The sequence below is a fragment of the Stigmatopora argus genome, chromosome 15, assembly GCF_051989625.1.
Source record: "Stigmatopora argus isolate UIUO_Sarg chromosome 15, RoL_Sarg_1.0, whole genome shotgun sequence".
In the NCBI taxonomy this organism is placed as follows: domain Eukaryota; kingdom Metazoa; phylum Chordata; class Actinopteri; order Syngnathiformes; family Syngnathidae; genus Stigmatopora; species Stigmatopora argus.
The window spans coordinates 12,938,476-12,953,685 of NC_135401.1; the positions used below are offsets into that span (position 1 = coordinate 12,938,476).

Sequence of the window (15,210 nt, forward strand, 5' to 3'; positions counted from 1 at the left end):
TGCCCAACATCCAACCCTGGAATCTGGCCCCTTTCTCGGCTTGAAAAGCGGCCTCAAAGGGGGACAGGGTTCGAGTCATAGCCATAACGACGTCGAATCAAATGAAGGTGTGGTAGTTTCCCTGAACATTGGCGATTAGTTTATCCAGGTTTTATTAGATTTAAAAGTATTTTTGAGGAGAATTAGGAGTAATTTTTGCGCGTTCCAGGTGTGAGTGGCGGACGTCAATCATGAAAAGCGACGCGGTGTTGCGCGCGAGTGTGACCTGGATCACGCAGGTCGTGGCCCGGGGTACGGCGGGACGTCTGGCCGGCGGAGGACGGTTCCATCACGGATTGGTGAGGGTGAGACAACCGCCGCCAGCTGTTGCTAGTTGAAGAAGTGATGGGGTTGAAATTACATAATTACGAATTCTTCTGTTGGTTAAAAAAAGTTTGCGAACATTTTGTTATAGTTAATTTATAGTTTTTTTTTAAATTAAAATATGAGTGATGAGTGGTTAATTCGTCGGCCTCACAGTGAGGGACCTGGGTTCAAATCCAGGTCGGGGTACCTGTGTGGAGTTTGCATGTTCGCCCAGGGCCTGTGGGGTTTTTTTCTGGGCACTCTGGTTTCCTCCCACATTCTAAAGACATGCATGGTAGGCTGATTGGACACTCTAAATTGCCCCTAGGTATGAGTGTGAGCGTGGATGGATGTTTTTCTCCTTGTGCCCTGTGATTGCCTTGATCCTAGTGCAGATAAAGCAGTTTTACATTGGACATTCCCATCTGTTTTCATTCATTCATTTTCTGAACCGCTTTACCCTCACTAGGGTCGTGGGAGATGCTGGAGCCTATCACACCTAACTCAGGCACCAGACGGGGAGGGGCACCCAAAATTGGTGGCCAGCCGAACGCAGGGCACAAGCAGACGGACAACCATTCACACTCACACTGAAATCTTGGGGCAATTTAGAGTGTCCAATCAACCTACAATGAATGTTTTTGGAATGTGGGAGGAAACCAGAGTACTCGGAGAAAACCCACAGAGGCCCAGGGAGAACATGCAAACTCCAGACATGTGGACCGACCTGGATTTGAACCCAGGACCCCAGAGCTGTGAGGCCGATGTGCTAACCACTTAAGCCCCCGGGCCGCCAAATCTGTTTTCATTGATGTGAAATAATGGAATGATGTTCTAACTCATTGATCACCATCAACAGGACTAGTTGATAGTTTACATTAAATGATCATGTTCCAGTCCCATTGACGGCCGGATGTCTAATCCATTTTGACTGGGAGGGTTCATCAGCATTCAAATGATGCTAGCCCTTCCCAGTCCAAATGAATTGGACATTTTTAGCCATCAATGAGAGCAAACACCTTAATTTATGAAATATTGAAGCAATTGCAACACTAGAAAGTTTACTGCTACGTTTTTTTGTTTTCATTTCAGTGTTGGAAATTTGAATATGCCTGTGTGCGTGATATAATTTATTATTTTTTTTAAAGCAACTCTGGTTTGTATTTGGCTGCCAATGATATTGTTTCAAGAAAATGGGGCAATTTTGGTCTCGAGCCATCATGTCATCAAACCAATACCACAAAAAGCACATGCGTCCTTTTAAAATTAACAATATTTTCTTATTTCAGGAGACTTTGTGCAAACAGAAGGAATTCCACAGATATTACTTCCTTGCTGCCAGGCCAAATCATGGCGGTGTGGCCCGCACAACCAGTACCAAGTGGGGCAGTTGGCGCTTGGCGTGCGCTCCATGCAGAATGCTGGCTCAAGACAACTCGTCAATGAGGAGACTGACAACGGAAGACATGGAAAAGGCGAGACATGCCAAAAGAGCACACCTTGAATCCTACAAGCAAGTGGTAGGTGTATATTTTTAATGAATAGGATATATTATACATGCATCTTCAGTTTTTTCTCCGTTACTTTCAGCTCAGTGAGAACGCGCGAGAGAGGAAAGTGCCCATCACTCGTATTGGACGCCTGATGAGTTTTGGAGGTAAAGCTGTGTTTTGAATAGCAAAATGAAACTAACTACTGGTTTCCAAAGATTGGTACGAGTTACACCAGTGTTATGCGGGCTCCCAGAAATGCTATGTAAAAAAAAAAAGACTGAATTAAATTTTCAAATGATCTTTTTCCAATCCACAACAGTGTGGAGTTCAGTCCTGTTAAGTTTAGACGAGAAAAGATTCACATTTAATATTTAGAACTTGTTTATTTTCATATTTTTAGGGACACCTAATTGTTACAAAATTTAACTCGGATATTTTTTTTTGCACCAAAATCCAAGTGCAGTGTTCATGCTCACACTGTGGCTGATGAATATAAAACTGCGCTATTTTTAGCCATATTTTAGCATAGTACCATATTTATTATATAGTATAACGCGCAAAATTTTGTACCAAAAAACTGACGCAAAGTTTGGGCGCGCGTTATACACGGTCTTTGCTTTTATGATCAAATCCTGGTGAAAAACTGCCCTTCGCCAGTTAAAAAGTCCAATCCGCAGCCGTTTTGATGGGAGACGTAGAACCTGTCTTTGTCCGCCAGATGGCAATAATCTACCTTCTTTTATAAAAGCCAGCCCTCTCCAAATAAGCTTCGGCAATTTGCGGTTTGAACTTGTTGGTGAAGTTAATTGATTAGCAAAAAAACCTTAAATTCAGAGAGGCGGGGCTTGACTGAACAATGCGAGTGTGATCAGACATGAATTCTCATGGAATATACAGTGGACCCCGGGACTACGAAATTAATCCGTTCCGGAGTTGGGTCGTAAGGCGGGCAATAGAATTTATTGTTATAGCTATCGAATTAAAATTTGAATTAAGAATCCGAGATTCTTAACTGAGCGAGCAATAAACAGAGAGAGAGAGCGAGAGAGAGACAGCATCTCAGGCATCATAGGAGGGATTTCTGCCAGTTTTCACCCATCTTAGTGACGCCGACCAATAGCAGACCGGCAACTTAGTGACACAAACAGACCGCCACTTTTGAATTTTGAACCTTTTTGGCTGCGTGAGAGAAAAAATCCATAAATGTTTGGATTACAGTCTTATCGACGCTTGTTTAATGCAGCAGAGCCTGCAGAACTGATTGTGAAGGCCTTGAGGCAGATTTCTGACCCTGGCAACAAATAATGGCTGAAATGTGATTGGTTAAATGCTTCAATATGAAAACACACATCTGGAAGCAGTGCAACCAGGGGGAAAAGCAATGAAAGGAAGCTAACAGACAATTTGGAATTATTTAATAAGTATTGATGGAGAAAATATAATATATGATTCAGATATTTCTTAGGCCAGCAGAGAAAGCCTTGAAGGCCCTGACGGCCCGCCACTGCCACTTCATAACATGAAAGTAACGTAGGGCCGCCGTAACCTGGTGGTCCACTGTATACAATAAATGTTTGCACTTATTTAACCTGGACTTATTTGATTTTCTTTTATTTGAAAGGCCTTGCTGTTGGACTTGGAATCGGCGCCATTGCCGAAGTAGCCAAAAAGACGTTCAAACCCCAACGGCAACAAGGTACAAAAAAGAGGAATTTTGGTGACAATCATGTTTTCATCACAGTTTTTCTATAACTAAGAGTTGCAATATGGCCTAAAAATCCTCGACATTTTCACAAAAAAATGTTGGTAAATGAGGGATATTAATTTCAAAAACACCCTTGACAGCAAGGGTCCAATCCATTTCAATTGGAAAGGGCTAGAAGCGATTGTTCGATCAGCAAAAGATGCGAGGTCACCAAAAATTTATTAAACAAGCATAAAAACAAAAATTCCCCTTACCCTACACATGGGTAAGACTTATTTAATGTATATATTTTTTCTTCCCAGTTTATCACTTTTTTTTTTAAGTTTACATTTTAAAATGTTATTATATCTAGAAGTATTCAAATTTATTTTATTTCTCATGGCTTAATTTGTCTCATCTCACCTAATTTGAGGTTTGTTTTCAAAATTCTTCATTTTTTACATATGGTACCATATGTTGTGAATATATGTTTTGTCATGGCGACATGTGTTCAGCATTTGCCAGTTACAGTTGCAATCCTTGGTGTGAGCTGATAAAAAGTGAAAAGAAAACTTTACACAAATTATGGGTGCGCGTTACACACGGGTGTGCGTTATACTCAAATGAATACAATAATTTGTTACATTTAACTTCCAAGGCATTGAAAATGTGAGGGTTTTTTTCCATTTGTTTTTTCTTTGTTTTTGTTTTTTCTCCAGGCCATAAAAAGTCAGTCTTGGACTCAAGTACCTTCCTGTCCGAAGCGAATGCTGAGAGAATAGTGCGCACGCTGTGCAAAGTTCGGGGCGCTGCACTTAAAATTGGGCAGATGCTTAGTATTCAAGGTGGGTGCATTGTCATTGACATATATATAATTTTAAAACTCTTTTGCTGACAGTTCATGCCATTGACGCTAATTCGAGGTCTTTTGCCGTTTGTGGCACTGAAACTTTCATCCACTGTAAATTTATCATACAAGTTGTCTCCTTGTAGATGACGCCTTCATGAACCCTCAGCTGGCCAAAATTTTCGAACGGGTTCGACAGAGCGCTGACTTCATGCCTACCAAACAGATGCTGGTAAACTTATCAGTTAATGTGTAGTTTGTGGTCTGATTTGTGAAATGTCGTCATCATGTGCAGAAAGTGATCGGCGGCGATCTGGGCCCGTACTGGCGTGAACGACTGGAATACTTTGAGGAGAAACCATTTGCAGCAGCCTCCATTGGTCAAGTGCATCTGGGAAGGCTGAAAGATGGCAGAAATGTCGCCATGAAGGTTCAGGTAATACAAAACCAGTATATAACCTGACATTTAACTCAGCTTTTTTTTTACTAAAATATACACAGACTGCATGTAAAAGTTCATTGGACTTAATGGTCAATATGGGAATTGCCATGAAACTTTTAAAGATATAATTTAGGAAAGATGTATATTCTCTGTAGTTGATTTGGAATATTTTTAAATAAATAAATCTGAAAAATGAAACACTGCAGAGCCATGGGTAATTTTTTTTGGTGGTGAGTATTCATTATTTGTATTTTTTGGGGAGAAAAACAATTTAAATGCTCTTCAAAGCAATATTCATTAGAATACAAAGTGTTTATGCTTTACTTTGTATTATCAACTAGGAAAAAAATGAAAGGTAAGTCTCTGATATACTTAATTTCGTATAAGAAAAATGTAATTGTTTTCCTTCTAATCTAATTTATTGCTTCAAATTTTGAACAATTTAGTTCTTTACATGACTGACAAGAAATTATTTTACTATTAACTAATATTTTTTTCAGACAAAAGGCAAAGAAAAATAATGGTTTGAATACGCATAAACATCTTGTGTTTTAAAAAAATATTTTTAGCTGGAAAAACTGATGGTTATAAATCAACCCTTTCAAAGCAGTGTTTACCACATTGGCACATGGCTGTGAAAAGTAAAAGGTTTAGAGGTAAAAACTCCCAAAGTAGGCCATCAAATTAGTGCAAGAGAGAATTAAAGTCTCCACCAATGTTCCCTCTAATTTTTTGTTTGTCTAGGCAGAAAGACAACCTCCCTGAGCACACTGAGTAACGGTGTGAGCAACATCATCATTGCTCGCTATGGGCACACACCAGTATCACACCTGCCATAAGCAGGTGTATGTCTACTACACATAAATGATGTCGGCCTCCCAGCTAAAAAAAATAATAATTGGGATTTTATTTTGTGCGCTCCATATGATTTGCTGTGCGCAGAGAAGACGAGAGTAGTGCGCAATTGCACACACGCGCAGCTTAGAGGGAACATTGCCCTCCACCAATGTTTTAAGTCATTTGATTGTTTTGTTTGATCCCATATAGTATCCTGGGGTGTCCAAGAGTATTGCTAGCGACGTTAACAACATCATGACAGCTTTGAGTTTAAGCAAAGCACTGCCAGAAGGTGAGAGTCACCAGGCTTGTCAACGCGACTGTGATGTCCACTCGTATCTAAACAAAAGTTGTCTTATCCTTTTTTTTAAATAATTGGATTCCTTTTGTGCATGGTTTGCAGGTCTGTTCCCTGAGCATCTGATGGAAGTCATGAGCAGAGAGCTGGCGCTGGAATGTGATTACGTCAAAGAGTCCAAATGCTGCAAAAAGTTTCAGTGAGTCACTGAAAAAAAAATAGCCCGGCTATTTGTTCTGTCTGTATATGTGGCCACGTCATGTCATTTCATATCTACTCCGTTTGCTTCACCTCTGCAACTGATTGACTGAAGGCCTTAAAATGGGCGATTAATCTTATTAGATTTTGCCGTTATTTCTGTTTCTTGTTCCTCATTTTTATTCTCATCTCATTCACCATGATAGCTAGATGCTTAGTCCACTTCCAAGTTTCAGTGGGATTCATGGCAGCGATTAAACCCTTATAGCCAGCCCCTCTCAGTTCAAATGGATTGGACGTCTAACACCATTTTTTTAAATTAAAAAGTAGTAAAATTACCATATTTGTTGGATTTCAATTCCATCATAAGAAATGTTTTTTTCGTGAAGAGTTTTATAGGCGCCATAAAATCGTGACCATGTAAAAAAAGGAAACTGCACTCATCTACCGTATTTTCTCACATATGAGGCGCAGCCTTAAATTTGCCTTAAAATCGTTGAATTTTACAATTTCTCGCATATAAGCCGCCCCCGATTCACATTTTTCACGTCCATATTCATGGTTTTAATGGGGAGTACAAATGTTACTTTTAAGGGAAAATCTTTAATAAAAATCATCCTCAATATCATAAGCCAGTTAGTAATTCATCCAGTAATGGTTGTTTTCTTTCTGCAAAACAAAAATAACCAACAAAAACAAATGTTAATTTGCCGACATCTACTGGTGAAAAGGAGTATAGCAACGCTGTAAATCTTGTGCGCATGTGAGCCATGCCCTTGATTCACTCGTCATTTTTTTTTTACAAATAAGGCTTATATGCGAGAAAATATGGTAATTTTATATTTTGAAAAGGAATTTGGCATTCATATCTGGCTATTCTTTTTTTAATATTTCATAGTTATTCTAATCAAAACAATGATCAGGAAACGCTCCCACCCCCCTTTTTTTAACCAATCCTGGTTGTGAGATGACAACCAGAATTGATGATTTTATCTAGTTCTCTAATGCTGTATTCACTAGTACATATTGACATAAGTCACACTATAACAAGAGAATAGCATGCCTATGGCTAGAATGCTATCAGACTGCAAAAATCTGCATCTGATTTTTGGTGTGACATAATCTTCTGTTTGGAGATTATGGAGTGGGAGGGGCCAAGAGAAAGGGAGATTAGGTTCTAATTTCTTTATTCATCTATTGGTTACTTTTTAGATGGATTTGCATTCAAAATATAGTCTGCTATCAAGTCACTTGATGTACTACTTCAATGCATTATTATGTTGGAAAATACATTATTAGTGGCAATGTATGGTTAAATATTAAAAGTATTTGACAAAATATGTAGAGGAAGATTCTGCCAGAGCAAACCCTCTGCCCAAGAAGTCAGACATACAAAGCACTGCCATACCTGGTAGGCTGGACTCTTGCTTTCCTCGATCTTGCTAATTTCATCACTCTTTTTCGTCATCATATCACCTATCCTGCAAATTCAAGAAGCTAATCTATTTTAAGTTATCCCAAAATTCTTTTTCTAGCATGTGACCACATTACCCTATCATTTAATCACCTCTTATATTGTAAAAATGCTGTGAATTTTATAATCATTCCTTTAGTATATATAAAATATCTTTTTATCAGAGAGCTTCTTAAGGAGCACCCGTTCTTCTACGTTCCCGATGTGATTGACGAGTTGAGTGGCCGTCACGTGCTCACCACCACCCTGGTGAGTGGCTTCCCCCTCGACCGGGCTGCGGACCTCCCGCAAGAACTTAGGAACGAGGTACTATAAACACACTTGTTGATTGTCCTCACATATTCAGTTTTTAATAGGCAGCCACTGACAATTAACGAAAAGAGTTAGTATAAGTGAACGTAGTAGTGTGTCGTTATAATCAAAAGTTCTTTTCATCATTCAGCTATCAGGCTCTTTAACAAAAGAAATGTCTGAATGTTAAGACCAACCGTATTTATACATATGTATGTATGTGTGTGAATATATGTATACATGTGTGTGTGTGTATATACATATACACATATATGTATGTATATATATGTATGTGTATATATGTGTGTATATATATATGTATGTGTATATATATATATATATATATGTATGTATATATATATATATATGTATGTGTGTGTATATATATGTATATGTGTATATATATATATGTGTATATGTATATATATATATATGTATATATGTATGTATATATATATATATGTATATATGTATGTGTATATATATATGTGTGTGTATATATATATGTATGTGTATATATGTGTGTGTATATATATATATATATATATATATGTATATGTATATACGTATATGTTTTGACGAAAGTTTAGCGATACTCTTTTTCCTTGTCGACGATAATGTCAAATATTTATTCATCTTATTAGACATGCTTCATAACTGAGCAAAGAATACCCCGAGATTTGGTACAAACGTAAAGCTGGCATGCAAAATGACTTGAATGGCTGGACATCGTAAGGCTTTTTCTTTAAAAAAAAAGTGGTCTATGTAAAGTAAAGCTTTTATTTGTTTAAAAAATAAATACTATGTATATATAGTCAGGCTTTTTTCTTTAAAAATGACCATGTATATTAAGGGTTTTTATTAAAAAATGACCATGTATAGTAAGGCTTTTTTATTAAAAAAAAACGACCATGTACAGTAAAGCGTTTTTCTTAAAAGACGACATAGTATAGTAAGGCTTTTTTTCTTAAAAAATGACATAGTATTGTAAGGCTTTTTTCTTAAAAAAACAACATAGTATAGGCTTTTTTCTTTAAAGACAACATAGTATAGTAAGGCTTATTTTCTTTAAAAACGACACAGTATAGTAAGGCTTTTTTGTCTTTAAAAACGACATAGTATAGTAAGGCTTTTTATTTACAAAAAAGACCATGTATAGTACGGCTTTTTTCTTAAAAAATGACCATGTATAGTAAGGCTTTTTTGTATAAAAAAGACCATGTATAGTAAGGCTTTTTTTCCTAAAAAAACGACATAGTATAGTATGGCTTTTTTCCCCTAAAAAAACGACATAGTATAGCGTGGCTTTTTTTCTTGAAAAACGACATAGTAGAGGAAGGCTTTTTCCCTAAAAACGACATAGTATAGTATGGCTTTTCCCCCTAAAAAACGACATGGTATAGTATGGCTTTTTTCCTTTAAAAAACGACACAGTATAATATGGCTTTTTTTCTTAAAAAACGACATAGTATAGTAAGGCTTTTTTTCTTAAAAAACGACATAGTATAGTATGGCTTTTCCCCCCTAAAAAACGACATAGTATAGCATGGCTTTTTTTCTTGAAAAACGACATAGTAGAGGAAGGCTTTTTCCCTAAAAAACGACATAGTATAGTATGGCTTTCCCCCCTAAAAAACGACATACTATAGTATGGCTTTTTTCCTTTAAAAAACGACATAGTATAGTAAGGCTTTTTTTCCTAAAAAACGACATAGTATAGCATGGCTTTTTTTCTTGAAAAACGACATAGTAGAGGAAGCCTTTTTTTCTTAAAAAACGATATTGTATAGTAAGGCTTCTTTTCTTAAAAAACGACATAGTATAGTAAGGCTTTTTTTCCTTTAAAAAATGACATAGCAAGTAAGGCTAAGAGAGTCGGAGAATAAATCTGACTTCTGATTCTTCACCTTCTAGTTTTTGTTGTGGTCCACTGGCAAACTCATTGGGTCAGAACATGAGGCGGAAATCAGGAGTGAGTTCAATTCCACTCGTTGCCGTTCTCAAATTGTTTATTGAGGTAATGAAAAGGATAAATACAACTTCCAACTGTACTGTGGTGCAGTGGCAAAGACAATGGGTCAGAATTTCAGGTGGACTCAAGTTCAAATCAGAAGTGAGTTTGATTCCACTCTTTGCAATTCTCAAATTGTTTATTGAGGTAATGAAAAGGATAAATATAACTTCCAATCACATCACATCATTTCAGAAGACACTGTGGTCCAGTGGCAAGAACAATGGGTTGAAATTGAAGTTGGACACAAGTTCAAATCTGGAGTGAGTTCAAGTCCACTCTTTGCAAATCTCAAATTGTTTATTTAGGTAATGAAAAGGATAGATATAACTTCCAATCACCTCATTTCAGAAGTCACTGTGGTCCAGTGGCAAAGACAATGGGTCAGACAGACCTCAAGTTAGTGGATTTGACTGCCATGTGGGAAATGGGGTTCGAACCCCGCTCTTGTTTGACTAATCACTACACTAGTAGTTCAGTAAATGGGTAATCCTTTTTTCATTCAAATAAAGACTTAGTCATTTTTTTCAGCAAAACAATATTTCCGGTCAGCCTTCGGCTGACCGGAAGACAGTTGGGAGGGGGGGGTTCCTGGTGGTGTTCGACAGTCGGCCTTCGGCCGACTGCCGACACCATACAGTCGTTGACTGGCGACACCAGGACGTGAACCCTCGACACCCACGTCGCAGGCAGGTGACTTACCCACTACACCACGAGGCGGCCCGCCTATACATGATTGGAAGTTATATTTATCCTTTTCATTACCTAAATAAACAAATTGAGAATTGCAAAGAGTGGAATTGAACTCATTCCTGATTTGAACTTGAGTCCACCTGAAGTTCTGACTCATTGTACTTGCCACTGGACCACAGTGACTTCTGAAATGATGTGATTGGAAGTTATATCTATCCTTTTCATTACCTAAATAAACAATTTGAGAATTGCAAAGAGAGGAATTGAACTCATTCCTGATTTGAACTTGAGTCCACCTGAAGTTCTGACCCATTGTCTTTGCCACTGGACCACAGTGACTTCTGAAATGATGAGATTGGAAGTTATATCTATCCTTTTCATTACCTCGCTAAACAATTTGAGAATTGCAGAGTGGAATTGAACTCATTCCTGATTTGAACTTGAGTCCACCTGAAGTTCTGACCCATTGTCTTTGCCACTGGACCACAGTGACTTCTGAAATGATGTGATTGGAAGTTATATCGATCCTTTGCATTACCTCAATAAACAATTTGAGAATTGCAAAGAGTGGAATTGAACTCACTCCTGATTTGAACTTGAGTCCACCAGAAGTTCTGACCATTTGTCTTTGCAACTGGACCACAGTGACTTCTGAAATGAAGTGATTGGAAGTTATATTTATCCTTTTCATTACCTCAATAAACAATTTGAGAATGCAAAGAGTGGAATTGAATTCACTCCTGATTTGAACTTGAGTCCACCAGAAGTTCTGACCGTTTGTCTTTGCAACTGGACCACAGTGACTTCTGAAACGAAGTGATTGGAAGTTATATTTATCCTTTTCATTACCTCAATAAACAATTTGTGAATTGCAAAGAGTGGAATTGAACTCACTCCTGATTCCCACCTCAAGTTCTGAACCAATATTTTTGCCACTGGAACACAGCAATAACTAGGAGAAGAATCAGAAGTCAGATTTATTCTCCGACTTTCTTAGCCTTACTATACTATGTCGATTTTTTAAAGAAAAAAGCCTTACTATATTATATGTATATATCTGTGTATATATATGTATATATGTGTGTGTATATATATGTATGTGTGTATATATATGTATGTGTGTATATATATGTATATGTATATATATGTATATATATATATATATATATATATATATATATATATATATATATATATATATATATATGTATATGTATATATGTGTGTGTATATATATGTGTATGTATATATATGTATGTATGTATATATGTATGTGTGTGTGTGTATATGTATGTATGTATATATGTGTGTGTATGTGTATATATATATATATATATATATATATATATATATATATATATACATATATATATATATATATATATACACGTATATACATACATACACACACGCACATACACACACAAACACACATACACACAAATATACACATATATATATATATATATATATATATATATATATATGTATATATATGTATATATATGTGTGTATATATATGTGTATGTATATATATGTATGTATGTATATATGTATGTGTGTGTGTATATGTATGTATGTATATATGTGTGTGTATGTGTATATATATATATATATATATATATATATATATATATATATATATATATACATATATATATATATATATATATATATATATATATATATATATATATATATATATATATATATATATATATATATATATATATATATATATATATATATATATATATATATATATGTGCACTCCAGCACCCCCACGACCCTAATGAGGATAAAGTGGTTCAGAAAATGAGATGAGATGTTTTTTTTAAATTGTTTCTCTTGATGCTTTGGCAGATCTGTGAGCAGATCCTCATTTTGTGCTTGAGGGAACTGTTTGAGTTCCAATTCATGCAGACGGATCCCAACTGGTCCAATTTTTTCTATGACCCACAAGCGCACAAAGTAAGCCTAAATTTGACTGAACTACATAGAAATACAGGGCTTTTAAACATATGTCTGCACAGGTAGCGTTGTTGGACTTTGGAGCCACGCGGGAATTTGATAAAAGTTTCACAGACATCTACATTGAGGTGAGACCGAGGTTATAATAGTTTGAGATTTTATTACCGCTTACTGGAGGTAAAACCTACATATTTAGATCCACATGTTTGTGTTCAAGTATTCAAGAAAAAACAAAGAGATTATCATTTTTCACAGAAATGCTTGTAAAATGAAATGGAAGGAATGATTACATTTTTAGGTAGAGGCGAAAAGTCACCGTTCACACTCACACTCATACCTAGGGGCAATTTAGTGTCCAATCAGCCTACCATGCATGTTTTTAGAATGTGGGAGGAAACCGAAATACCTGGAGAAAACCCACGCAGGTCCAGGGAGGACATGCAAACGCCACACAGGTGGACTGACCTGGATTTGAACCCAGGATCCCAGAGCTGTGAGGCCGATGTCCAGTGGATGACTGTTTAGCACGTCGGCCTCACAGTGGGGGTCCTGGGTTCAAATCCAGGTCGGTCCACCTGTGTGCATGTTGTCCCTGGGCCTGCATGGGTTTTCTCAGGGTACGCTGGTGTCCTCCCACATTCCAAAGACATGCATGGTAGGCCGATTGGACACTCTAAAGTGCCCCTAGGTGAGTGTGAGCACGAATCGTTGTTTGCCACCTATTCAGGGTGTTCGCCGCCTCTAGCCAGAAGTCAGCTGGGTTAGGCTCCAGCACCCCCGTGACCCTAGTGAGGATAAAGCGGTTCAGAAAAGGAGATGAGGTTTTTTTTGTTTTCTAATCCAGTTTTAATCAGTTAAGAGTTGATTTGTTTCTATTTGGTCTCTTATACATTTTTGCCATATGCATCAATGAAATTCAACAAAAGTAACATTTTAATATGTAATAAATAAATTTTGCCTTTTACATGACTAAATAATGAGATAAAGATTTAAGAACAAATGGATTTGTGTTTTGTAACAGACATTTTATTTCACTCACTTTGATTAACAACAATAATTTTGGCTCATTGTGCTTTAAAAAATAATTGAAAACAATTCTAGGTTATTAATGCAGCTGCACACCATGACAGAGAAGAGGTGCTGCAACGATCCAGAGACATGAAGTTCCTCACTGGATTTGAATCAAAGGTATCTTAGAGAACAAACAAACAAAAACAATACATTTTGAAATAAAAATGTTTTTTAAGGTGATGGAGAAGGCCCACGTGGATGCCGTGATGATCTTGGGCGAGGCCTTTTCGTCCACACGCCCATTCGATTTTGGTGCTCAGAGCACTACAGAGCGCATCCACCGACTCATCCCGGTGATGCTTCGGCAACGCCTCACGCCACCACCCGAGGAGACGTACTCGTTGCACCGCAAGATGGGCGGTTCCTTCCTGGTCTGCTCCAAACTCAAGGCCCGAGTGTCATGCAGGGACATGTTCCAAGAAGCGTATCAGCGTTACTGGCAAGATAGACGGCGTACCTGAGGATTTCTATTTTTTTGTTTGTTCTCACTGGCTACTTGATTTCGATTAAAGGTTTAAACGTCACCCTGAGGGGGGTTTATTTCACATATCTACAGCTTGTTTTTTGAATGTGTAAATTTAAGTCCTAGTGCATTTACACTAAAAGCACTGCATTTTGCTTGTTTGTAATAACTGTATTTTACGATTGTTCTTTTTTTTAAAGACTCATTATTGTCATTGTTTTTAAATTCATGTAATAATCAGACATAGGCTTTGTCAAAATCATTGACTCGACAAAAGCATAATTGTCATCATACCCAAAAAACTATTTTTAAAGATTTGTCCAATTTTTCCGAAACTCTGAGCCGATTCCTGAAAACTACACACTCAAAAATTTCCACACCTGATTCTGCAGTGGTTGTTGATGTGTAATTGGATTGGATAAGTCTTACACTAGACAATCTTCCACTTTAGACGGCACAGTAGCTCAATGCTAAATAATAAATGTTTCCTGAAAAAACACATCTGAAGATGATCGATGGCAATATTGACTGCGTATGACGAAATTGGTAGTGCTTCTCCATTTGGAGTTTTCCCGGCAAAAGACCCAAACTTCAGTCAGCCAATAGGAGGCAGATCACCGCCCAACGTCTATTCATATTACCTCACCCCAAAGTTATTACACAGGAAGGATTGTGTGCCGTGTTACCGCAAGTTTAGAATCCTGATGGATGTGGGGAAAAACTGTCCTTAAGCCTATTTGTCCGTACTTACTTAAGTTTTATTAATTATTGTAAACAACAATTATTATTTAAAAAAATTATATGTCATAACCTAAAACGTTTTATTAAATATGTAAAACTATCAAATATTTTTTTTTAATTGGGAAAAAAAAGTAATCAATTTTTTGACTTTTTTGCATGAAAAATAAATAAATTTCTCTAATAATGGTCTAGAAAAAAAACTATTCTTGGAAAAGGTGATAATCCTGTTTGAAAAACAAACTTACATAAAAAAGAACTTGTTCTCATGTACATATAACCTTGATAAAGCCACAGTTTTAATACATTTTTGTTTTAATGTGGCAATACAATTAATTCTTACAATGCTGTTGA

At 36.8% G+C, this 15,210-nt stretch overlaps 1 protein-coding gene across 2 annotated transcripts; it reads left to right on the top strand.

The window, feature by feature from the left end:
* Positions 1-166: 166 nt before the first annotated feature.
* Positions 167-14,581, top strand: coq8ab (coenzyme Q8A, genome duplicate b). Of its 2 annotated transcripts, none has more exons than XM_077621733.1 (14): positions 167-338; positions 1,635-1,865; positions 1,936-2,002; positions 3,460-3,534; positions 4,242-4,367; positions 4,516-4,601; positions 4,665-4,805; positions 5,859-5,940; positions 6,052-6,145; positions 7,783-7,924; positions 12,477-12,584; positions 12,647-12,712; positions 13,686-13,772; positions 13,832-14,581. In XM_077621733.1, exons 1-14 carry the CDS (start codon positions 231-233, stop codon positions 14,114-14,116), a joined length of 1,698 nt encoding a protein of 565 aa, XP_077477859.1. In that variant the 5' UTR covers positions 167-230; the 3' UTR covers positions 14,117-14,581. The 2 variants fall into 2 exon arrangements, with proteins under 2 accessions (XP_077477859.1, XP_077477858.1); XM_077621732.1 differs by having other exon boundaries at positions 170-344.
* Positions 14,582-15,210: the final 629 nt, after the last annotated feature.

Excerpts from the sequence above, each read along its gene's own strand:
- coq8ab (XM_077621732.1), top strand. The coding sequence starts at position 231 with ATGAAAAGCGACGCGGTGTTGCGCGCGAGTGTGACCTGGATCACGCAG. Across the intron at positions 5,941-6,051 it reads AAGCAAAGCACTGCCAGAAG|GTCTGTTCCCTGAGCATCTG; the intron begins GTGAGAGTCACC and ends CATGGTTTGCAG. Across the intron at positions 7,925-12,476 it reads CGCAAGAACTTAGGAACGAG|ATCTGTGAGCAGATCCTCAT; the intron begins GTACTATAAACA and ends ATGCTTTGGCAG.